Here is a 26,265-nt window from a genome sequence, read left to right as displayed (position 1 = left end):
AAGGCTGAAAGAGCAAACTTACACACACACAATTTTGGGTCAGGAAGAGAATTCCTCCACATGAAGGTCCAACAAACATTTGATCGGAGGATAGTTCATCTCATTCGATACTGAGTAATGATTACAAAGGAATCAAAGAAAGATTTTACAAGAAAAAAAGCAGGAAAGTAATATAAAAATAAGTGACAAATAATTTTAGAAAAATATTTTCAAAGAGCAGATGACAAAGACTTTACAATTCAATGAAACAATTTTATATATAAAATGTGAGGATAAAATAGAGATATAAGAATTCAGGGAAGAATAGTGCAGCTCAGAAAAGAAATGGAGGAGAGAAATATTCTACAAAAACAAAGGGCATGTCGGAAACAGTACAAAGAAAATAAACATTGCTGCGAACATGATAAGGAGCAGGAAGGACAAATTGAAGTCACCTAGAAAGACTTTTTAAAAGACATTTTTGGGGTGCCTGGGTGGCTCAGTCGGTTAAGCGCCTGACTTCAGCTCAGGTCACGATCTCACGGTTCGTGGGTTTGAGGCCCACATCGGGCTCTGTGTTGGCAGCTCAGAGCCTGGAGCCTGCTTTGGATTCTGTCTCTCCTTCTGTCTCTGCCCCTCTCCCACTCACACTCTGTCTCTCAAAAATAAAGAAACAGTAAAAAAAAAAAATTTTTTTGGGGTGCCTGGGTGGCGCAGTCGGTTAAGCGTCTGACTTCAGCCAGGTCACGATCTCGCGGTCCGTGAGTTCGAGCCCCGCGTCAGGCTCTGGGCTGATGGCTCAGAGCCTGGAGACTGTTTCCGATTCTGTGTCTCCCTCTCTCTCTGCCCCTCCCCTGTTCATGCTCTGTCTCTCTCTGTCCCAAAAATAAATAAACGTTGAAAAAATAAAAAAAAAATAAAAATAAAAATAAAAAAATAAAAAAAATTTTTTTAAGACATCATATGTAAGCACAATTGGTATCACCAAAGAAGAGAACTAAAATAACAGAAGAAAGTATTTAAATACAAATTTTAGTAAAACTTTCCATGAATGTATAGATTGAAAACCAGGCTACGTCCCCAGAAGAATTAACTCAAGACAATCAATGGTGAGTTATAGCCATTGAAAATGGCTGATTGAAATCACATCGAAAATGGTGATTTTCAAAGGTAAATAAAAGATGCTTTGGAAATCCAAGAAAAGGGAAAAACGTTCAATTAATCTATTCAATGCTAGAGGACTCTGGAGCTGAGCCTCTAAAATCCTTGAGGAAGATGCTGTGGCCCAACAATGTTGTGACTCAGCCAGACTTTAATTCAGAGTGAATGTAACACACATTTTTTAACATGAAAGAACTCACGTGATTCCCCTCCTCAATAGACTAACAGAAAATGAACTTTAACCCAACTAGAGATGAATGGGCAAAGTATGGCCGATGACAGTGGATCTAGCTCAATGTAGGGCTAAGACAATGAAGGAAAATGAAGATTATTATTTCAGAACTGAATATAAATATTATAAACTTTGAAAATATAGAAATGATATAACTAATAACATAAAAATTAGAAAACAAAAGGGAAGGTAATGTCAGGACATTGATTTCTTCATTATTAAAGCTTAGGGATTAATAAGTTATCAAGGACAGTCAACCCTTGAACAAGACAGGGGTCAGGGGCATCAAACTCTGTGCCAGTCAAAAACCTGCATATAATGTTTGATTCCCCAAAAACCTAACTACTGATAGCCTACTGTTGACTGGAAGCCTTACTGATAACATACATTTATAGTACTCTATGGTATACACTGAAAAAAATCCACATATAAATGGGCCCATACAGTTCAAACTCCTGTTGTTCAAGGGTCCACTGTAATATAAACAGAAAAGCATAAAGGTTTCACTAAGTAATCAGCTAAAATTATATGGAGAATGAGGGAGGGGAGGAAATAAAAATTCATTGTTGATTTCAAAAATTTCATCTTGGCTCACAGTTGGGACTCGACAGATTCGCTCTAAAGTTTTGAAGAATAAATACATTACAAAAAGTTAGTCATATTAATCATAATCACAAGAGGAATATAAGCCTTTCGTATTAAAGAAACACTCAAACACATCACATTATACACACACACACACACACACACACACACACACACACAAAGTAAGGGAGAAAATACCAAATCATAAAGGATTTAAAGGTAGCTACAACAAAAGCAGACTTAAAAATAGGACAAAAGTAAAAACCCAAATCCATTATGTAAATACATCAAAACTCACCTATAAGAAGAAAAGAATCTGGGGCACCTGGGTGGCTCAGTCGGTTGGGCGTCCGACTTCGGCTCAGGTCATGATCTCACGGCTTGTGAGTTTGAGCCCCACATCAGGCTCTGTGCTGACAGCTCACAGCCTGGAGCCTGCTTCAGATTCTGTGTCTCCCTCTCTCTTCTGCCCCTCCCCTGCTCATGCTCTGTCTGTCTCTCTCTCAAAAATATATAAACATTCAAAAAAAATTAAAAAAAAAAAGAAGGAAAGAATCTGGCTGAATTACAAATAAAACCCAGAAATATGCTACATACTAGAGACATTTATAAAACAAAAGATCTCAAAATGGTTGTAAATAAAAAGATGGAAAAAAAGCATTCCAGGAAAATGTACACAAATAATTGTGACAGCAAATTAGGAGTTGAGATCTTAATCCAGATAACTTGAATTCCACACTTGGAAATAAATGCCTGGCTTGCTCAGTCCATTAAGCCTCCAACCCTTGATTTTGGCTCAGGTCTTGATTTCACTGTCTTGAGATCAAGCCCCACATTGGGCTCCACACTGGGCCTGGAGCCTACTTGGGATTCTCGCTCTCTCTCCCTCTCTCTCTCTGCTCCTTCCCCACTCGAGCTCTCTCTTTCTCTCTCTCTCAAAAAAAAAAAAAGACTTTAAAACATTAAATGTATTTTTAAGCAGCACTTAATGAGAAAATGTATAATCCATAATGAAGACAAAATAATTATAAAAATCTACATAAGAAGAATTGTAAGATGCCCCCCAATATTCCTGTCTCTCAGTATCCATGCTTTGAATAAATCCCTCCCCCATGAAGCTGGAAAGGTAAGGCAGGATGTGGGCTGCTCTCTGCCTGTGATGAGATATGACAATGTTCCATAATATGGCAAAAGGGATTTTACAGATGCAATAAAGGTTATTAGGCAGCTGACTTTGAGTTGATCAAAATGGGTGTTGCCCTAGTGGGCCTGGTGCAAGTTTGGGTCTAAACGTGGGAGACGGAAGTCAGAGATTGGAGTGAGAGAAGGTCTTGCCCACGTGGCAAGGGATGGCCTCTAGGAGCTGAAAGGTGCACTCAGACACAGCCAGCAAGAGAGTGGCCCTCCAATCTTAACGGTCTCAAGGAACTGATTTCTGCCAAACACCCAAATGACCTAGGGGAGGATCCTGTGCCTCAAATGAGATTGCAGTCCCTGCCGACACCTCAACTCCAGCTGTGTGAGACCCTAAGCAGAGCTTAAACCTTCTGACCTGTAGAAATCGTCAAACAGTAAATGGATGGTTTTTTAAGCCATTAAGCTTGTAGTAATTTGTTACACAGCAAAAGAAAATAAATACAATGTGCATTCCGTACAACATAGTAGCATGAAAACGATAAAGCAATGGAAAATAATACACGTATTCCTGAAATCTACTGAAATTCCTGAAATTTAACTACAACTACAAATCACCAAGCACAAAAAAAAGTCTTACAGGAAATCAAATAGTGTGCAAAAGATACAATCTCACCTACATGAAGTTCAAGAAAAGGCAAAACTAATCCTCTGATGTTAGCTGTCAGAATAGTGGTTATCTCGGGCTGGAGGGGGGGACAGGGAGGGTGCGAGGGAGAAGGGTTCCCACTGAAAAGGGCACAAGGGTACCCTTTCAGACACTGGAAATGTTTTACACCTTCATGGTTACATGGTTGTATAAATATGTAAGAAGTCATTGAGCTGTACTCTTAAGATTTTATGCACTTTGTGTATATTACCCCTTAATAAAAGTACCTTTGGGCAAAAAAAAAAATGATAGAGCAAAACAAAACTATAAGAACGTTACTAGTTCATATACTAACACAAAACACTCTTTTGCAGTACTATTAGAAGAATTTAATTCACCTTTGTCAGCATGACATCAAAGATTCAGAAAGCAAGTAAGAATTTAGGATACAGCAAAGACAAAGGTAAATATGTATATGTATGTGTATGTTGTGTGAGAGAGATCTGTATATCAGTCTCTATCCATTAAAAACAGAGAATGTATTTTTTTTCCCAGTGAGCACAAAAGGTCTATTCACAAAAGATCACCCTGTTAGGTTAGAAATCTCTGCATAAGTTCCAAAATGTAGAAATAGCGAAAATACTTTCTGATCACAAGGCAAAACATTAGAAAGTAATAACAAACTTATGAGACTAAGCAAAGACGAAAACAAAAAACAACCTACCATTTTGCCATCTGTCCTACTCTATTTTGAACAATTCTTGGGTCAACGAGGAAATTAATACGGAAATTGCAGAATGTTGGTAACACATCGCAGGACCTACAGCACACAGCCAAAACTGCAAACAGAAAAAGATCCATAACCTTCAATATTTAGACTACCAGAAAGAATGAAAGTAATTGAATCATATATCCAAAGCAAGAAGTTAGAAAATAAGTAAGTAAGTAAGTAAATAAATCCAAAAAAGGCAGTCAAAAAAGAAGGCATGCATTCAAGGGATACAAGAGAGCTGATGCATAGGGGCACTTGTACCCCAATGTTTATAGCAGCACTCTCAACAATAGCCAAATTATGGAAAGAGCCGAAATGTCCATCAACTGACGAATGGATAAAGAAATTGTGGTTTATATACACAACGGAGTACTACACAGCAACGAGAAAGAATAAAATATGGCCTTTTGTAGCAACATGGATGGAACTGGAGAGTGTTACGTTAAGTGAAATAAGTCCTACAGAGAAAGACAGATACCATATGTTTTCACTCTTATGTGGATCCTGAGAAACTTAACAGGAACCCATGGGGGAGGGGAAGGAAAAAAAAAGAGGTTAGAGAGGGAGAGAGCCAAAGCATAAGAGACTCTTAAAAACTGAGAACAAACTGAGGGTTGATGGGGGGTGGGAGGGAGGGGAAAGTGGGTGATGGGTATTGAAGAGGGCACCTTTTGGAATGAGCACTGGGCGTTGTATGGAAACCAATTTGACAGTAAATTTCGTATTTAAAAACAAAACAAAAACAAACAAAAAAAAGAAGGCATACATAAAGACAAGGCTGAATTCCTGAATTTGATGAGAGGAATAAGAAGACTACTAAGCTCAAATTTTGATACCTTCTCATGATGAAGAGGACACTTCACTTGAGTGACATTCTTTCCTAAAAACCCAGTCTTATTATGAGGAAAACACCCGACAAATGCAAGTCAAGGGACAGTCTGCAAAATACCTGACTAGTCCTTTTCAAAACTGTCAAGGTCGTGAACAAGGGAAAGTTGCAAAAACAGTTACAGGTCAGAGGAAACTAAGGCAGCAGGATGACTGAATGCAGTGGGATCCTGGAATGGGAAAAATGGGTGAAATCCACATGAACTCTATAGTTTAGTTAATAGAACCGTACTAATATTAATTTCTTAGCTTTGACAAATGTGCCATGGTAACGTACAATGCTAACATTAGGGGAAGCTGCGTGAGGGGTATATGAGATCTCTTACTAGCTTTGCAAATTTTCTGAAAATCTAAAATTATTCCAAAAAAAAAAATCTAAAGAACTTCAGAAGACCTAGAAAATCTAGGCAGAGCAATTAAAATGGAAGAAGTAAGAATAATTACCAAAGGGCTATCTCCTCAAACAAAGTATCCCAGGTCCTAAAGTTTCTATAAAAGAATTTTCCAAATATTTCAGTAACTGATAAACTCCAATCTAACTCGTCATTCTGATAACATAGAGAAATTTAAAGAGCATTCACATTATTGTCCATGGAGTGAGTAAATAAAAAATAATATATTTTTCCTTTGTAATATATTATTTCTATTTTTAAAAATACTGGATGATGAGGTACCTGGGTGGCTCAGTGGGTTCAGCATCTGACTCTTGATTTTGGCTCAGGTCATGACCTCATGGTTAGTGAGATTGAGCCTCGAGTCGGGCTCTGTGCTGACAGTGCAGAGCCTGCTTGGGATTCTGTCTGTCTCTCTCTCTCTGACCTTCCTCCGCTAATACTCTCTCTTTCAAAATAAATAAACTAAAAAAAATTTTTTTTAAATAAAAATACTGGATGGTTATGTGCAGAAATGGCAAATAGTGGTAGAAATTTTTGTCTCATTCTTTATTTCAATGAGAATGCTTCTAATCATTTCCTTATTATATCTGGTCCTAGCTTTTGTGCTTATATATCACATTGAGAAATTAACCACATATCTACTTTATTAAGAACTGTTATCAAGAATAGGCTTACAAAACAGGGCGCTTGCGTGGCTCAGTCAGTTAGGCATCTGACTCTTGATTTCGTCTCAGGTCATGATCTCTGGGTACATGAGTTCGAGCCCCGCATCGGGCTCTGTGCTGACAGTGCAGAGCCTGCTTGGGATTCTCTCTCTCTCCCCATCCCCCTTTCCCCTCCCTCACTCGTGCTGTCTCTGACTCTCTCAAAATAAATTAATAAACTTAAAAAAAAGAATATGCTTACAATTTTATCAGATTTTTTTGCCTCCACAAAAATTATTATGTAAATTTTCTTCTTTTTAAAGCAATTAATGTTAATAATTGTGTTATGAGCTCTCTTTTATTGAACCATCCCTGCACGTTTGGAATAAATACCACTTGGTTATAGCTTATTATTCTTTTAATGTGTCTCTGTATTCTGTCTGCTAACCTTTTTACTAAGTGTTGTTCAGTATCTGAAGTTTTAGTGTGCGCGTGTGTGGGTGTGTGTGCATACTATCCTTGATGGGTTTTGCCATCAAGATCATACTAGCCTCAAATTTGGGGATACATCCCGCTAAGATGATAAGAGATTAAGTTGATTCCCTTTTAACTAGTCTCCTTCTTCTCCCTGACTAGTAACCGGTCTCCAGTGTCTACGGTCCATCGTGAAATGGCATCGCCTGGTAAGTGAGATTCTAGAAGACATTAATGTAACTGAAATCTCCCGGGTAAATAAAAATAAAGTAAAACAAAATAACTTGTTCACTGTCTCTATTACAAGGGTATCATAATTCGTGTTTAAAATACATGTATCTGGGGCAAGGAAAGAGGCAGTTTGATTGAAAACTGGCTTTAGTTTTTTCTTCCCTGAAGAATCATATTCTTGCTTACCCTCATGTGCCCCCTGGAAATGACTTTCAACACTAATTCAAAAGGATGAAAGTTTTGACTCACCATCCCACTGTTTTCCCCACTTACCCACCCCCCATCTCCTAAATGATCTCCTACAACAGCCTCATATCCTTCCTTCCGTCATCACTGTGAAACCCCTTCCCACCAAACTGGATCAGAAGTAATGCCATGAGCAGACAGAAAAAGAAAACTGTTTTTCCCAATTCACAGCCATGACCTGGAGAAATAAAGACAAGAAGGTGAGGGGAGCCATGAGAGAGGGAACCCCTTCCCTGCTCCAATCATAGGGAGAACAGCTAACACGTCCATAGCATTTATAACATGGTAGTCATGCTCCAATGGCTTTAAATAACTAAGTCATTTAATCCTTGTGACGGCCCTCCACGGTGAGTACTATTGCTATCCCCTCCTGGCAACTGAAGAGACAGGGCAGCAAGTGACCTGCCCATTTAGCTGCCAAGCGGCAGAGCCAGGATACAAGCTCATGGAGTGAGCTCCAGGGTCTCTGGAGTCACAGTAGGAATTAGTGAGACAGCTTCAAGAACATGGTCCTACAAAGGTGAAAACTGCACTACAATTCAGGCCTTACTTTGTTTTCAGGAGCAGGGTCTCTGTTTCTCTTAGCTGTGGAACGATCAAGTCTAGAAATCAAATTGTGACATAGACTTAGGTTGGAAATAGTCGAATACAGGAAACAAAAGAAAAAGAAAAACATGGTCAGATGGCCCATAGGATATAAAACAGAAACTTGTTTGACATGGGCGTCGGGGTTTGAGCCTAAATTGAGTTCCTGCTAGGCTTCAAGGACGTCTGGACCACTCCCATTGAGACAGAACTAACAAATGAAAGAGCCTGCAGGAAAAGAGCACATCTCATGTGAAGAGATTATCAAGGTGTGGTTCAAGGGTAAGCAGATGGTGGAGAGGAGAGGAGAGGCTCTCACTGAGGTAGCTGCTGAGTGCTAGGACGATGGGGCTGCTATGAGAGAGAAAAGCAACAAGCAGCTGGAAATGATGACAGTAAATGAGGTTGCCTGTGGCTCTTGCTCTAAAGCAAGAGCCCCTTTTGTGCGACCCCGATTCTCTTGATAACGGCTACCAGCAGCCATGGGAGCCTATCAGCAAGGATTAGCAGCAGCATCAATGCCTTTGACCAGAGGGCGGGAACAGCCTCAGCAGCATGTTTTGGCTTCCACAGGGATAGGCGATGCCATCATAGCAAGTCAGCAATAAAGGAGTTATCACACTTTAAAACTACTAAAGATAGCGGAAATATATAAACCAAAATCTTTCTGTCTCTAATTAGACAAATCTATCCCCTTATTTCTCTTTTTCAAAAATATATCAGCTAATTTTACTCATTTGTACTTCCAGATGGACTTTGGAATATACTTGTCAAATTTCTCCCAGAATTTCTTTGGCATTTTGATTAGAATTGCACTAAAATTACAGATTAATTTACAGAGAATTTACTTCTTTAAATTACTGTCTTGTCATCTGGCACATGTATGTTTCTTTCCCCTTACTTGAATCTTCAGTAAAGTTTTTTTCTTCGTGTAGACCTTGGACATTTCTTAACCATTTATTTTGGGGTATTTTATAGACTGTACGGTTATTGAGTGTAGATTATATGATTGGCAAATATTTTCTGTCAGTACATTGATTGTCTTATCTTTTCCTTAATGGTATCTTTTGAAGAGCAAAAGGCTTTAGCATTAATCAAGTCTAATTTATCGTTTTTTTCCTTTTATTGACTGTGTTTTGCAGCCATATCAAAGAAAACTGTCCCTGAACCAAAAATGACAAAAATGTTTTCCTATTTTTCTTCTAAAGGTTTTATAGTTTTGGCTTTTACATTTAGATCTATCATCCATTTTGAGTTCTTTTTGTGTAGGCATGAGGTAAAAATATCAATATGTATTTTTACATATGAATCTCTGTTGTCCCATTCTTCTGTTTCACATCCCGCATTGTTGCAAAACAACGTGACCTGCATAATTTCTATCTCTGGGAACTTAAAGAGATTTTCTTTGTGAAGTGGATATATGATAAATTTTCGATGTTCTTCTAGTTTTATGGAAGTAGGACACTCTTATTTTTAAAAATGAGAATAATCAGAGACCCGCACCCTCTTGAGCTGTCGGAGTTGATGCGAACGTGATGGTTTTCATGATCTGTTTTACTCAGTTTCTTTTTTTATATTACATACCAAGTAATATCTATTACAAGTTCTGAGGGTTTAAAAGATGGCATTAAAGAGGTGGGAGGGGAAGAAAGCAGGAAGTTATATCAGCAGACTTCTATCAGGTACTGATACAGATATCTGTGAACATAGGGCTGCACAGTGGGCCACCACCGGCAAGTTTGAGAATTGCATGAATGAAGTCACGTTGAGATTTGGACCCAAAACAACACTTTCACTAACAAGTACCAAGTAGATACAGGACACACTAACTTGGTTATGATATCCATGTATACTTAAGCTTAAAAATAAAGTTCCTCTTTTTGCAGGCCCCAGTCAAGAAAGTGGAAATCCTTCCCATTTAGGAAGTCAGGGATAGTTGGGTCTCTGGGTCTGTAGACACCCTTTGATTTTACAGGCATGCTGTAACTTTTGAGTTACCTCAAGAGAGTGCACTCTGGTGGCCTTTACTAATGCAGTTCAGCAGAAACGCTCACTGCTCTGTTTGGGGAAGAGGAATCAGAGAAAGCACAGAAGTCTACCTGAAAAAAATGATAAAAAGAAAGGTCTGAGGTCTCCAGGCACGCAATGTCAAGGTTTCTTCAGTGAGTATTAATCTTTTTATAAATTTTTTTTCTTAATTTTTGACAGAGAGACAGAGACAGAATGCAAGTGGGGAGGGGCAGAGAGAGACAGGGAGACACAGAATCTGCAACAGGTTCCAGGCTCTGAGCTGTCAGCACAGAGCCCAACACAGGGCTCAAACTCACGATCTGTGAGATCATGACCTGAGCCGAAGTCAGAGCTTAACCGACTGAGCCACCCAGGTGCCCCAATGAGTCTTAATCGTTTACACCAGAATCAGTCAAAAGGCAGGTACACATGGTTTTGATTTTGCCACAATAATATAGACTTGCTTTTTTGAGCCTCATGTGTTGACTTTGGTCTTATAGAAAGGAAAAGTAACCTTTGGCCAGTAGTGCCTTTTTCTTTGTTCGTTTGTGTCTGAGGATAGCTGAGGATCTCAGATCCAAATGTGAGACCCGCACTGAATGCTCAGCATAGAGAACCCGCCAATGTGAGGATCGACACAACTTTGCACCGAACTCTTCCACCCAAGTCTCCAGTGGCCTTTGTGGCTCCAAATCCTAAAGATGTTTTTCCGTCTTTTTCTTTTGGGACCTTTAAGCACTGTCACCAGTGACTATGTATCTCTTAAATCTCTCTTATTTCCTCTGCCAACACCGGAACCAACCCTCTTCTATTATAGTCTCTCTCCTGAGTAACATGAGCCTTAACTGTTCTCCTTGTAATCAGTTTACCTTGTTCAATCAAGCGGACTTGTGACCTTGTCCCCCTTTTGATTAAATGACTACGTCCCCCCCCCCCCACACACACCCACTTGTTCTTAAAGATGAGTAGCAAATCTTTAGGCCTCACAAGAGGACTTGCTGTGATCTGGCCTCTCTGGGCCCATGACTTAGCATGCTTTGCTCTGGCCAGAAGGCCTTCTTTCGTGTCCTGTAACACAGTGGTTCTCAATTCTGGCTTCATATTACAATTATATATGGAGCTTCAGAAACAAAAACAAAAAACTATTGCTAGGGCCATACCTCCAGAGATCTGGATTCACTGGTGTGGGGTGAGTTCTAGGCATGTGGATCTTTTGAAGGTATCCGAAGATGATTTTAAGGCTCAGCCAGGGTTGAGAGCTACTTCTCGAAAGCATTAAACCCTTTCTCAATGCATGGATATTCATGCCCACAATTCAGATTCCTCATCTCTCTGCACTTTAGTATTTTGCTTTTGTCAAAGAAAGAGACATTCTAGGGAGCTAGAGATGAAGGAAAAGGTGCAGACTCACATTATATTCTAGAGGACCAAGTCCTCTTGGATCCCTTCGGCCATTGCAATGTTAATGGTTGGAATGGAACCAAATGGTTCCCTTTGAGCATTCCCAGGATTGCTTGAGAATTACTAGAAGGGAGTTCAAATTCCCTCAGAATAATGATTATTATGATAATACCATTTGCCCTCGGGCTAAGGTGGCATCAGAAACACATAATGTCTGTGATTTGAAACATCTGAGGCTTAAGGAACTAGTCAAACTGGCACGACTCCAATTTTTCTGGCCAAGAATGACAACAGATATTGAACAAAAATGTCAGTGATATAAGATATATATAAAAAGCAGATGGTCAGCTTAAAGAAGAAAGCCAAAATAATAAATATGGAAGCTTAAGTCCTACCAGGCTGGTCCTAGAAGCTAGTATTATGAAATATATTACAAAGTATAGATTTCCAGGATTGTGACCATCTTATCATTTACTGTGGGTTTCCAGTGAAGAGCCATAGTGATGAAGGAGTAATTGAAAATGAGATGAAAGAGAACTTATCCATATAACAGAAGTTAAAGCCAGAATGATAGTCCTAACTCCCCAGAGGTGGCCCTGAGAAATTTCGGGGAACTCCGGTGAGCATGTTATGTAGTCTGAATAATAACAAAGAGCCTAACTGGGGAAAGCAGGTAAAATTCCTGGCCAATTCCTATAACTTCCTAGGTTCACACCAGTTCAGAACCCACGTATAGATGTTAGACAAACCTATTGCTTACTGAGATGCGCACTGGCTTTGGGTATTACATTAATATCAGTGGTACCTATAGCACAGGCAAAAGCACGTTCACGAGAAGGAAGGGGTGTGCTGTAACTCAGTTAATCAACAACAGTGTGATGTGAAGGTAATGTGAGCAGAACAATAACCTGGTGATGGAGTTGTAGTAACAAATTTGGCTCCACGAAAATAAAGAGAAGCTGGCTGACAGATGGGGAACAGAAGTCTGTGTTATTATAGATCAACTAATTGACAATGTATTACTGTGAAGCAAGCTCCAGGGTTGAGTGGAAATAGTTCACTTAAAAAGTGCTGCTCAATCCTGGATGTACTTCAGAATCACCTGGAAGCCTTGCTCTGTGTGTGTGTGTGTGTGTGTGTGTGTGTGTGTGTGTGCGCGTGATCTTGAATACAGACCTCTTAAATCTCTGGAGGTGTGGCCCAGGAATCAAAATTGGTTATTTTTCAGGCCCTGAGTGTACAGCCAGGGTTGAGAACCACAGATTTCAATTTGAAGTGTTACAAATTGATTTCCAAGGACTAACACCCAATTAGAACTCTGTCTATGAGGAAAGTTCCCAGTGAGGCAATAGTCCCAGAAGAACATTGCTTATATAGTGACAGAACATGCTATTAGTCACTGCCCAGAGAAATACTAGTGTATTTCTGGCCAAATTGAAAGAAAACAGTGCCAAGGACAAAAATGTCTAATTTCAAACTAGACAAACCACCATTTATAGTTCCCATGTCACAGTGAGAGTTGTCTGCCATGTAGGTTTTATGTTCTCTACGTAATGATAATGTGATATGCTAATAAACAACATAGCAAAGACTTATTCTCTTAAGATTGAATAAAATCACATTTGGTGTTGTTAGGAATCAACGATAGGTATGGATATAAATATTCTAGAGAAAGAAGAATAAGTCTTTTACACCACTCGGTCTCAGCACAGCCCAGGGAGGGGGGTGTTAGAAAGTGTTCAGGGTGCTATTACCCAGGAAGGTCATGGCAGGATACTTGTGCCTAGTGAGGAAATGCCAGTTTTTAGTTCCAATCCCAAACAGGACGTTTCTTAAATGTCTTAGTTCTGGCTGATTTAACAAGATTCCATGGACTGAGTGGCTTAAACAGCGGAGGTGTCTCACAGCTCTAGAGTCTGGGAAAGCCAAGATCAGAATATGACAGATTTGGGGCACCTGGGGGGTTTCGTCGGTTGAGCGTCTGACTTAGGCTCAGGTCTTGATCTTGCAGTTGACGAGTTGGAGCCCTGCAGCCGGCTCTGCGCTGACAGCTCAGAGCCTGGAGCCTATTTCAGATTCTGTGTCTCCCTCTCTCTCTGCCCCTCCCCTGCTCATGTTCTCTCTCTCTGTCTCAAAATTAAATAAACATTAAAAACAATTTTTTTAAAAACAATACAACAGATTTAATGTCTGAGTGAGGTTGGTCCCCCTGGTTTTCAGACGGCCACCTCCCTGCATCCTCACGTGGCAGAAAGAGAGAGAAAGTGAGCTCTTTTGGATCTCTCTTATAAGGGCACGGATTCCATCTTGGAGTCCTACTCTCATGACTTCATCTGAGCCTCATTATCTCCCAAAGGCCCATTTCCAAATACCATCGCATTGGGGATTCGAGTTTCAACATATGGTCTTGGAGGGGACACAAACTTGCAGTCCATAACATGGACTTCACAGGCATATAGCCCTATCTACTGGATTAATTCTGACATCCCACAAAGGTAAGACACAGACCCCACAGGTACTCAATACTGGAGTCAGAGGAGCGGCACTGAGCAGACAGGACAGGGCTTTTTTCAGGGTGATAAGTAGTCAGTGGCAGGTGTTTGCCTATGCATTAGAGAGAATAAATACCCTCAGAAATAGCATTATTTTACAGCAGCACCTAAAAAAGAACGTTGAGTTGTTTCAGAAGTACAGGCTGGGAATTTCCGGAAACAGCACTATTGGTTCTGATGCAAGAAGTGACATTGCCACAGAGGCTTGTATAAACAAGATAAGGATGCACACAAGAAAAGAGATACTCCTCCACCAGACTTGCCCCAGGTCTCCAGTTTCTTCAATAAAGATCGGGAAAGTCTGCATAGGATCTCACTGATTATAATTGATAAGTTTAAATCACTGTACATTAACCTATAACATGGTTCTCACTCTATAGCAGAAGACATTCTTCACTAAGTCCTGATTTAAATCATCCTGCTGGTATTTTTATCAAGAGACCCCACACCGAGTAGACTGTACTTAACAGTTACGGTGTCGTAGAGGGCATCCTCGACAACATTTTGTCCAGAAATGCTACTTATAGAAGCACAGTGGTTGAATGTAAAAGGCCACCATTTAGGCCAAGATGCTATCATGAGTTTAAATTAATTTGGTCTCAACACTATGAACTCTTGGACTTCTAGTCCCGTCCAGTTTGGTCCGTTGCTCTCAGTGAAGGAGAGAACTACGTGTGATGCCTCAAGGGCTGCCATCATTTATTCTTTTCTTTTTTCCAGGAGCACATAGCTACCAGCCTATGGGATGTATACTCAGGCCTTTTCGGTGATCAAGCCATGATCCTCGCCGTGAACTCCAGGTACAAGAAGCTATAATGCTCTCGCATTTCACTGACTGAATATCTTTAAAACACAATAGAGAAAACTCACACTTGTGAAAAACAGAAAATTACTCCAAATCCTACCATCCTAATTCAGCAGCTGTTATTTCTTTCTTTCTCATGTTCTTCCTCAACTCTTCTGTATTGCATAGATAAACAGTCTAATTATTGTAGAAAAATAAGCAGATTGTAGAGGGGAGGAGCCAAGATGGCGGAACAGCATGGAAGTTTTTGTGTGTCTCACATCCATGAAATACAGCCAGACCAACACTAAACCGTCCTGCACACCTAGAAAACTGATCTGAGGATTCACACAACAATCTGCACAACCTGAACCACAGAACTCAGCAGGTACACGGTGTGGAGAGGTGAACTGGGGGAGAGAGAAGCCACATAGGACAAGGAGCCACTTTTGTGTGCGGAGAGAAGATGGAGACGGGGGGAGAATACGGGAAAGGCACCCCCCCCCAAAAGCAGCTGGAGAGAAAGTGGAAAAGTGGAAACACCCACAGGGACTGAACTAAAAAGGGAGAAAGGAGAAAGGAGAGGGTTTAAATTCCCTTAAGACTATAAATAGGGGGAGCACAGAGGCTGAAATGCCACAGCTCCATACCTGGTGGTGCTGGGGTGGGAAGGGCGAATCCCCAGGAGCAGAGTGGAGTCCGGGGGGCTTCAGGCCACATGGGAGAGATGGTTCCCCCGCTGGGAGGACACCTGGTAGAGGCAGCCTGGCCCCCGCACAGGCAAAGACCCCGGCAGACCCGGGAGAATGGCCACATTCCTGGTGCTGGAACAAGGACGCTGGGGGTGGAGCCCAGTGCCAGATGCGTGTTGTGATTTTCCATAATCCCTGAAACGCCGCTGCTACACGATCGCGCCAACTTTCTCTGGGGCGGGCTGGCCCCCGGCTGCAGTCTCAGGGCGTGGGCACCAGCAGGGTCCGGCGAACGTTCCCGGGTGCGGCCGGCACCCGGCCATTGCTCGGTGAGACCCTCCGCAGAGGGGCAGAAAGGGTCAGAGCCGCAGTCCCTCAGAAGTAAGGGGTCGGGAGACACAGCCGCATCTGACATAAAACTCAGGAGGGAGGTGCTGCCTGGGGCTTGGTCATGGACAGTGTAAGAGCGGGGAGTGGGCGGAAGCTGAAGACAGAAGACGGGTGTGCGATTGCTGATCAGGGAGAACAGAGTTCCGATATTAGAGAGCGGGTAACCAGGTGACACCATTTTCACTGTCCCGCGCATGCGCGCGCGCGCGCACACACACACCTGCAGCGCCACAACAACCCACCCCAGTAAGCTAGCTGCGCCATCTAGTGGACAACGGAGTCGTTACACTAAGCCCCACCCAAAGGGCCAACCTCCCTCTTCAGGACACAAGTCTCTCTGCCTGCTTAGTTTATGGACTATAAAGCCCTTCATAGTTTCACTTCTAGGGGAAAACAAAGTAATTTCAATCGTATTTCAGTCTGTTTGCCGGTCCATCTATTCAATTTTCTTTTTTTTCTTTTTTCTCTTTTTCATTTCTTTTTCTTGAATACAGAGAGAGAAAAAATTCATTTTTACTTTCAGTTTGCATTAAAAATATTTTTATTTAATTTTTTTCTACTGTATTTTTTACTTTTGTGTAAGTTTTTTTAAATTCTATTTTAGTTCCATCATTTCATTTTAGTCTACTTCAGTGTATTCATTTTTTCAAATTTTCAAAAGATTTCTTTTTTTTTTCTTTCTCCTTTTTTCTCTAATCTATCAAGCCCCTTTCAACACACACACCAAAACATACCCAGGATGTAGCATCATTTATTTGATTTTTGTGTGTGTGTTTGTTTTTAATTTTTTAATTTTAATATATTTTTTAAAATTTTAATATATATTTTAATGTTAATTTTTTTACCTCATTAATTCCTTTTCTCCCTTCAAAATGATGAAATTTGAAGGGAGAAAAGGGAGAAAACGAGTCACTGATTTCTCTTAATTCTTAAATTATTCTCCTTTGCCTTAATCTCCCTCTTTTTTTCTGCTTCATTATTCTCCATAAGTTTGTCTATATCGCTGATTCTCTGTCCTGCCTCATCCATCCTTGCCACCGTGGCATCCCTTTGACATCTCAGCTCAGTTATAGCATTTTTTAATTTCATCCTGACTAGCTTTTACTTCTTTTCTCCCATCAAATTCCTTTTTCTCCCTTCAAAATGATGAAATGAAGGAATTCACCAGAAAAGAAAGAGCAGGAAGAAATGACAGCAAGGGACTTAACTAACACTTGCTTGTATAAGCAAGATGTCTGAATCAGAATTTAGAATCATGATAATAAGAATACTAGCTGAACTTGAAAATAGATTAGAATCCCCTTCTGCAGAGATAAAAGAAGTAAAAGCTAGTCAGGATGAAATTAAAAAATGCTATAATTGAGCTGAAATCTCACATGGATGCCGCGGTGGCAAGGATGGATGAGGCAGGACAGAGAATCAGTGATATAGACAAACTTATGGAGAATAATGAAGCAGAAAAAAAGAGGGAGATTAAGGCAAAGGAGCACAATTTAAGAATTAAGAGAAATCAGTGACTCATTAAAAAGGAAGAACATCAGAACAGAGGTCCCAAAAGAGAAAGAGAGAGAAATAAGGGTAGAAGGGTTATGTGAGCAAATCATAGCAGAAAACTTTTCTAACCTGGGGAAAGACACAGACATCAAATCCAGGAAGCACAGAGAACTCCCATTAGATTCAACAAAAACCGACCATCAACAAGGCATATCATAGTCAAATTCACAAAATACTCAGGCAAGGAGAGAATCATGAAAGCAGCAAGGGAAAAAAAATCCTTAACCTACCAGGGAAGACAGATCAGGTTTGCAGCAGACCTATCCACAGAAACTTGGCAGGCCAGAAAGGAGTGGCAGGATATATTCAGTGTGCTGAATCAGAAAAATATGCAGCCAAGAATTCTTTACCCAGCAGGCTGTCATTCAAAATAGAAGGAGAGATAAAGAGTTTCCCAGACAAACAAAAATTAAAGTAGTTTGTGACCACTAAACCAGGCTTGCAAGAAATTTTAAGGGGGACTCTCTGAGGGGAGAAAAGATGAAAAATAAATAAATAAATAAATACTAAAAGCAACAAAGACTAGAAAGGACCAGAGAACACCATCAGAAACCACCTCTATAAGCAACATAATGGCAATAAATTCATATCTTTCCGTACTCACTCTAAACATCAATGGACTAAATGTTCCAATCAAAATACATAGGGTAACAGAGTGGATAAGAAAACAAGATCCATCTATATGCTCTTTACAAGACACCCACTTTAGACCTAAAGACAACTTCAGATTGAAAGGAAGCGGGTGGAGAACCAACTATCATGCTAATGGTCAACAAAAGAAAGCCGGAGTAGCCATACTTACATCAGACAATTTAGACTTTAAAATAAATACTGTATCAAGAGATGCAGAAGGGCATTATATCATAATCAAGGGGTCTATCCACCAAGAAGACCTAACAATTGTAAATATTTATGCTCCAAATGTGAGAGCGCCCAAATATATAAATCAATTAATCACAAACATAAAGAAACTCATTGATAGTAATACCATAATAGTAGGAGACTTCAACACCCCACTCACAGCAATGGACAGGTCATCTCATAAAAAAATTAACAAGGAAACAATGGCTTTGAATGACACACTGGACCAGATGGACTTAACAGATACATTCAGAGCATTTCATCCTAAAGCAGCAGAATATACATTCTTCTCCAGTGCACATGGAACATTCTCCAGAATAGACCACATACTTGGACACAAATCAGCCCTCAACAAGTACAAAAAGATCGAGATCATACCATGCATATTTTCAGACAACAACGCTATGAAACTTAAAATCAACGACAAGAAACAATTTGGAAAGGTAACAAATACTTGGAGAGTAAATACCATCCTACTAAAGAATGAATGGGATAACCAAGAAGTTAAAGAGGAAATTAAAAAGTTCATAAAGCCAATGAAAATGGTAACACCACAATCCAAAATCTCTGGGATGCAGGAAAGGCTGTCATAAGAGGAAAGTATATAGCAATCCAGGCCTTCCTAAAGAAGGAAGAAAGACCTCAGATACACAACCTAACCTTATGTCTTAAGGAGCTGGAAAAAGAACAGCAAATAAAACCCAAAACCAGCAGAAGACATGAAATAATAAAGATTAGAGCAGAAATTAATGCTATCGAAACCAAAAAAAAAAAAAAAAAAAGAAGAAGAAGAAGAAGAAAAAAAAAAACCAGTAGAACAGATCAATGAAACCAGAAGCTGGTTCCTTGAAAGAATTAACAAAATTGATAAACCACTAGCCAGTTTGATCAAAAAGAAAAAGGAAAGGACCCATATAAATAAAATCAAGAATGAAAGAGGAGAGATCACAACCAACACAGAAGAAATAAAAACAATAAGAGAACATTATGAGCAATTATATGACAATAAAATGGGCAATCTGGAAGAAATGGAAAAATTCCTAGACACATATACACTATCAAAACTAAAACAGGAAGAAATGGAAAATTTGAACAGACCCATAACCAGTAAAGAAATCGAATTAGTAATCAAAAATCTCCCAAAAAACAACAGCCCAGGGCCAGATGGCTTTCTAGGGTAATCCTATCAAACACATAGGGAATAGTTAACACCTACTCTCTTGAAGATGTTCCAAAAAATAGAAATGGAAAGAAAACTTCTAAACTCTTTCTATGAAGCTAGTATTACCTTGATCCCAAAACCAGCCAGAGACCCCACTAAAAGGAGAACTATAGACCAATTTCTCTGATGAACATGGATGCAAAAATCCTCAAGAAGTTAGCTAACCAGATCCAACAATACATTAAAAAAATTATTCACCATAACCAAGTGGGATTTATACCTGGGATGCAGGGCTGATTCAATATCCGCAAAACAATCAATGTGATTCATCACGTCAATAAAAGAAAGGACAAGAACCCTCTCAACAGATGCAGAGAAAGCATTTGGGAAAATACAGCATCCTTTATTGATAAAAATCCTCCAGAAAGTAGGGATAGAAGGATCATACCTCGAGATCATAAAAGCCATATATTAAAGACCCAATGCTAATATCATCCTCAATGGGGAAAAATTGAAAGCTTTCCCCCTAAGGTCAGGAACAAGACAGGAGTGTCCACTCTAGCCACTATTATTCAACATAGTATTGGAAGTCTTAGTCTCTGAAATCAGACAACATAAAGAAATAAAAGGCATCCAAATCAACCAGAAGGAGGTCAAACTTTCACTTTTGGCAAATGACATGATACTCTATATGGAAAACCCAAAGGATTCCACCAAAAAACTTCTAGAACTGATTCATGAGTTCAGCAAAGTTGCAGGATATAAAATCAATGCACAGAAATCGATTGCATTCTTATACACCAACAATGAAGTGACAAAAAGAGAAATGAAGGAATCGATACCATTTATAATTGCACCAAAAACCGTAAAATACCTAGTAATAAATCTAACCAAAGAGGTGAAAAATCTATACACTGAAAACTATAGAAAGCTTATGAAAGAAATTGAAGAAGACATACACACACACAAACAAAAACAAAGAAAAATGGAAAAAGATTCCATGCTCCTGGATAGGAAGAACAAATATTGTTAAAATGTCGATACTACCCAAAGCAATCTACATATTCAATGCAATCCCTATCAAAATAGCACCAGCATTCTTCACAGCCCTAGAACAAATAATCCTAAAATTTGTAGGGAACCATAAAAGACCCCGAGTGGCCAAAGCAATCTTGAAAAAGAAAACCAAGGCAGGAGGCATCACAATCCCAGACTTCAAGCTAAACTACAAAGTTGTAATCATCAAGACAGTATGGTACTATCACAAACGCAGACACTCAGATCAATGGAACACAATAGAGAACCCAGAAATGGACCCACTAATGTGTGGCCAACTAATCTTTGACAAAGCAGGAAAGAATATCCAAAGGAATAAAGACAGTCTCTTCAAGTGGTGCTGGGAAAACTGGACAGTGACATGCAGAGAAATGAAACTGGACCACTTTCTTACACCATACACAAAAATAAACTCAAAATGGATGAAAGACCTAAATGTAAGACAGGAAGCCATCAATATCCTCGAGGAGAAAGCAGGCAAAATCCTCTTTGATCTTGGCCACAGCAACTTCTTATCAACACGTCTCTGGAGACAAGGGAAACAAAAGCAAAAATTAACTATTAGGACCTCATCAAAATAAAAAGCTTCTACACAGTGAAGGAAACAATCAGAAAAACTAAAAGATAACTGACAGAATGGGAGAAGATATTTGGAAACGATATATCAGATAAAGGGTTAGTATCCAAAATCGATAAAGAACTTATCAAACTCAACACCCCCCACAAAACAAATAACTCAGTGAAGAAATGGGCAAAAGGCATGAATAGACATTTCTCCAAAGAAGACATCCAGGTGGCTAACCGACACATGAAAAGATGCTCAACTTCACTCATCATCAGGGAAATACAAATCAAAATCATAATGAGGTACCACCTCATGAACCTGTCAGAATGGCTAACATTAACAACTCAGGCAACAACAGCTGTTGGAGAGGATGCAGAGAAAGAGGATCTCTTTGGCACTGCTGGTGGGAATGCAAGCTGGTGCAGCCACTCTAGAAAACAGTATGGAGGTTCCTCAAAAAATTAGGGGCACCTGGGTGGCTCAGTCGGTTGGGCAACCGACTTCAGCTCAGGTCATGATCTCACAGTTTGTGAGTTCGAGCCCCGTGTTGGACTCTGTGCTGACAGTTCAGAACCTGGAGCCTGCTTTGGATTCTGTGTCTCCGTCTCTCTCTGCCCCTCCCCTGCTCATGCTCTGTCTCTCTCTCTCTGTCAAAAGTAAATAAACATTAAAAAAAAAAGTTAAAAAAAATTAAAAATAGAACTACCCTACAACCCAGCAATTGCACTAAGTATTTATCCAAGGGATACAGGTATGCTGCTTCGAAGGGACACATGCACCCCCTTGTTTATAGCAGCATTATCAACAATAGCCAAAGTATGGCAAGAGCCCAAATGTCAATCAATAGATGAATGGATAAAGAAGATGTGGCATACACACACACACACACACACACACACACACACACACACACAATGGAGTATTACTCAGCAATCAAAAAGAATGAAAGCTTGCCATTTGCAACTACGTGAATGGAACTGGAGGGTATTATGCTAAACGAAATTAGTCAGAGAGGGACAAAAATCATATGACTTCACTCATATGAGGACTTTAAGATACAAAACAGATGAACATAAGGAAAGGGAAGCAAAAATAATATAAAAACAGTGAGGGGAGCAAAACATAAGATACTTAAATATGGAGAACAAACAGAGGGTTGCTGGAGGGCTTGTGGGAGGGGGATGGGCTAAATGGGTAAGGGGCATTAAGGAATTTACTCCTGAAATTATTGTTGCACTATATGCTAACTAATTTGGATGTAAATTAGAAAAAATAAAATTAAAAAAATTTTTTTTAAATAAGCAGATTGTACAATTCAATTTTCTGTAATATTTTTCCTTTTGGCACTATGTCTTAAGTTTATTTTTTCTGCCTAATCATATTTTCATTTTAATGGCACTAGAATATTCCCAAATTTTGAAATTTTCTAAATTGCATTTTATTTTACCAATATTATGATAATCATCTTTGTATATAAAAGATCGTATCTTCTCTGTTTTTTTGAAATAGCCTTCTGAGGGTGAGGCTACTGATTTAGATGATAGGTAACTACAAAAATGCCCTTTGGCTGGGGACCCTAATTAGTTGACAATCCCAGCTGTTGCCTATGTGGATTCATCAGCACATTTGTCCAGGCAACATGGTGGGCCAGTCAATTCTGATGGGTGTCTTTGAATTGAGGAAACCCATCTACCTCGCTGAAGCCTTTTTGGAACTTGCTGTAGTCTCAGCTACTTTCTACCCAAACCTACCTTCCTTCCTTCCTCCTTCCCTCTCTCCCTTCCTTCCTTCCTTCCTTCCTTCCTCCTTCCCTCTCTCCCTTCCTTCCTTCCTTCCTACCTTCCTTCCTTCCTTCCTTCCTCCTTCCCTTCCTTCCTTCCTTCCTTCCTTCCTTCCTTCCTTCCTTCCTTCCTTCCTTCCTTCTTTCCTTCCTTCCTTCCTCCTTCCCTTCCTTCCTTCCTTCCTTCCTTCCTTCCTTCCTTCCTTCTCTCTCTTAGAAATCTCAGGCATCTCTCATCCTGTTTTGGTGTCTGCTTCCCCTGGACCCAAACTAACACAGATGGGATGAAAAGTTTCTTAGAGCTTTTCATAAGGAGTCAGTCTGCTGTCCAGAAAAACCTCACTAATAATGGCTCTTCAAAGCCTAGCCACAAGAAGATACAGATATATAAATACATTTTTATACTTTACTGATTTAATAGGTTCAAAATTATACCTCATTATTATTTTAATTTGTATTCCTTTCAAAAAAGCAAGACTCAATATTTTCTGTATGTTTATATATTTATAAATTTTCTCATGTGAGAATTTTCTCATTATCTCTGTCACTTCATTAGGGTTTTAGTGGTGGTATATATTTAGTAAGCTTCTCATGATATTTTTATGGTTTTAAAATTTTTTATTCTTTTTTATCTTGTTAGAATTGATTTTATAGTCATAGCTGTATTTTTGTTCATGTTTTATGTGATATCTGGTATAAAATTAATTTTCCATTGCACTTTAATATTATGTTCACTTTCTCCTAGTTTTCTGTTATTCAATTTTTGTTACCCTCCAGTCTATAATAGATATTTTTATGTATGAACTACTTTAAAATATCTTTCCAATTCCATAATACAGACCGGAAGTCAACAAACTATGGTCTATGAACTAAATCCTGCTGTTTTTTGCAGCCTCCTGGTTTTGTACATTCTGAGAGAAAAGAATGTCTCTTATGTTTTTAAATAGTTGGAGGGGGTTTAAAAGAGGAAGACTATCTCATAACATGTAAATGCTATATGAAATTCAAATTTCAGGCTCCATAAAGAAAGTTTTGTTGAACACAGCTACGTTTATATATTCACGTATTGTCTATGACTGCTTTTACATCACAATGACAGAAATAAGTAGACATAGACAATTTGGCCAGCAAAGCCTAACATACTTCTTATCTGGGCAGTTACAGACAATGTTGGCTGACCCCAATACAGATAACACTTATTTAAAATGCCTCATTTCCAAACACTCTGTGTTTTTTTTTTTAATTCATCTGTGTAATGGAATAGCTATGGGTTTAAGGGTTCCAAGCTGTTCTTGAGCATCTTGATGGCAGTGGTGATATATGAGGCTCCATGTGTGATAAAATTGTATAGAACTAAATACACACACACATATGCACACGAGCACAAATAAAACTGGGGAAATCTGAACAAGATTGGTGGATTGAATCAATATCAGTATTCTGATGGCGATATACTATAGTCTTTGGAGAATGTTACCGTTTGGGAAAACTGAGGTGAGCGTGTTAGATGTTTCTCTGTATTATTTCCTTCATTTATTTATTTTTTTATTTTTCATATTTGAGAGAGAGACAGACAGACTGAGGCAGAGAACGAGCAAGGGAGGGGCAGAGAGATGGACACAGAATCTGAAGCAGGCTCCAGGCTCTGAGCTGCCAGCACAGAGCCCGACGCAGGGCTCAAACTCACAAACTGTGAGATCATGACCTGAGCTAAGTCGGGTGCTCAACCGACTGAGCCACCCAGGCGCCCCTCTCTATATTATTTCTTACAACAGTATGTGAATCTACAAATATCTCAATAAAATTTTTAATTAAATAAAGTGTTCTAAAAGCGCGTTCTGAGCCAACATGAAATACTATCACAATAAATTAGTCCCACATTTGGCCTGGTAAGGGCAATGGAGTATTTATCTAGATATTTTCTATTCCCATGTTAGGGTGTTCTCTAGAATATACATTCTCTTCCATTGTTTAGAATTTTGTTGTAGTCCCACCACTAAAGTGGTTTGATTTAGAGCTGTTTTGTAATAGATTTTATTATCTGATCAAGCTGGATTTTCCTTATTTTATTGATCATTTCCAGCATGGTAACCTAAGATAAATTTTTATCTTTCTAAGTGAAAGGTAAACATATTTTGTCAACTTCTGGTGAAAATGTCCTGAAATTTTAATTGCATTTTCAGAGTTTGTAAAACGATTTGAGATTAAGTGACATTTATAAATGTTCTTCCTCTTTATAAATCTATATTTCTAATTATTCACGTTCTGTTTTATGTTCTTTCTTAAAAGTTGATTGTATCTTTGGGGTGCCTGGGTGGCTCAGTCAGTTAAGCATCCGACCGGCTCAGGTCAGATTTCATGGTTTGTGGGTCAAGCCCCACGTTGAGCTCTGTTGCTGACAGCTCAGAGCCTGGGGCCTCCTTCAGATTCTGTGTCTCCCCCTCTCTCTTCCCCCTTCCCCCCCCACCCCCGCTCATGCTCTGTCTCTGTCTCTGTCTCTCTCAAAAATAAATTAACATTAAAATTTTTTTTTAAATTTGAGGTATATTTGACATAGATTCTGCACATTACTAGACTAGCTTCTTAGTTATACTATATTTCAGGGTTTACCCCCCATTTTGTTTGAACAGCAATTTCTGATATACTGGGATGCATATGGGATTTTTAGGGGGGCATATTTATCCTGTGTTTGATTGAGCTCACTGAACTATTTTTATTAGACCATGTCTTATTCGAAATACAGCAAACTCTGACATAATATTTTAAATTGGAAATTGAACCCTTATGTTGTTCCTGTTTTTAATAAAAACTCTTCTCAATAAAAATAAAGTTGTTTTAATAAAAACTACTTCTCAATTAGCAAAATGGTGGATCTTGGTTTAAATAAAACCTTTCGAGAAATTATTTTACAGATCTTTTTCCTTAGAATATGATGTTGATATTTATTCCTTTTCCAAGATTGACTAAAGCATGATTTTTTTATTTAATCTATTAATAGGCATGTGCTAATCAATAGTTTTTAAGACATTGGACCATCCTTACCTTCCAATGATAAACCATAATTGGTGGCATTTCAAAATTATTTTATCGTTTCAAAAAAACTCTTATTCTAAAAACTTTAATTTTATACTCGTAAATGAAATTGGTTAATTTTTTATTATTTTAATTCCAGTGTAGTTAACATTCAGTGTTTATTAGTTTCAGGCATACAATATAGTAAGTGATTCACCAGTTCCATATATTATTAGTCAGTGCTCAGCAAGATAAGTATAATGTTAATCTCCTTCACCTATTTCATCCATTCCCCTGACCTCCCTCCCTTCTGGTAACCATCTGCTACCAGACTCCAGTTAAGAGTCTGTTTATTCATTTGCCTCTTTTTTTTTTCCCCTTTGTACATTTGGGTTTTTTTTCCTAAATCCACATATGAGTGAAATCATATGACATTTGTCTTTCTCTGACCAGCTTATTTTGCTCAGCATT

At 39.1% G+C, this 26,265-nt stretch overlaps 1 protein-coding gene across 1 annotated transcript in view; it reads left to right on the top strand.

The window, feature by feature from the left end:
- Positions 1–26,265, top strand: part of MROH9 (maestro heat like repeat family member 9) — a 138,781-nt gene that overhangs the window by 50,738 nt on the left and 61,778 nt on the right. Inside the window, exon 3 of the mRNA XM_047076468.1 lies at positions 14,659–14,738. Coding sequence (XP_046932424.1) covers positions 14,659–14,738 — 80 coding nt within the window. The remainder of the gene's footprint in view (positions 1–14,658; positions 14,739–26,265) is intronic.

Source organism: Lynx rufus, unplaced genomic scaffold (genome assembly GCF_022079265.1).
Source record: "Lynx rufus isolate CCGP_SWC_20201006 ecotype Redwood Valley unplaced genomic scaffold, mLynRuf1.p SCAF_15, whole genome shotgun sequence".
In the NCBI taxonomy this organism is placed as follows: Eukaryota; Metazoa; Chordata; class Mammalia; order Carnivora; family Felidae; genus Lynx; species Lynx rufus.
This window is presented reverse-complemented; position numbering and strand designations above follow the sequence as displayed.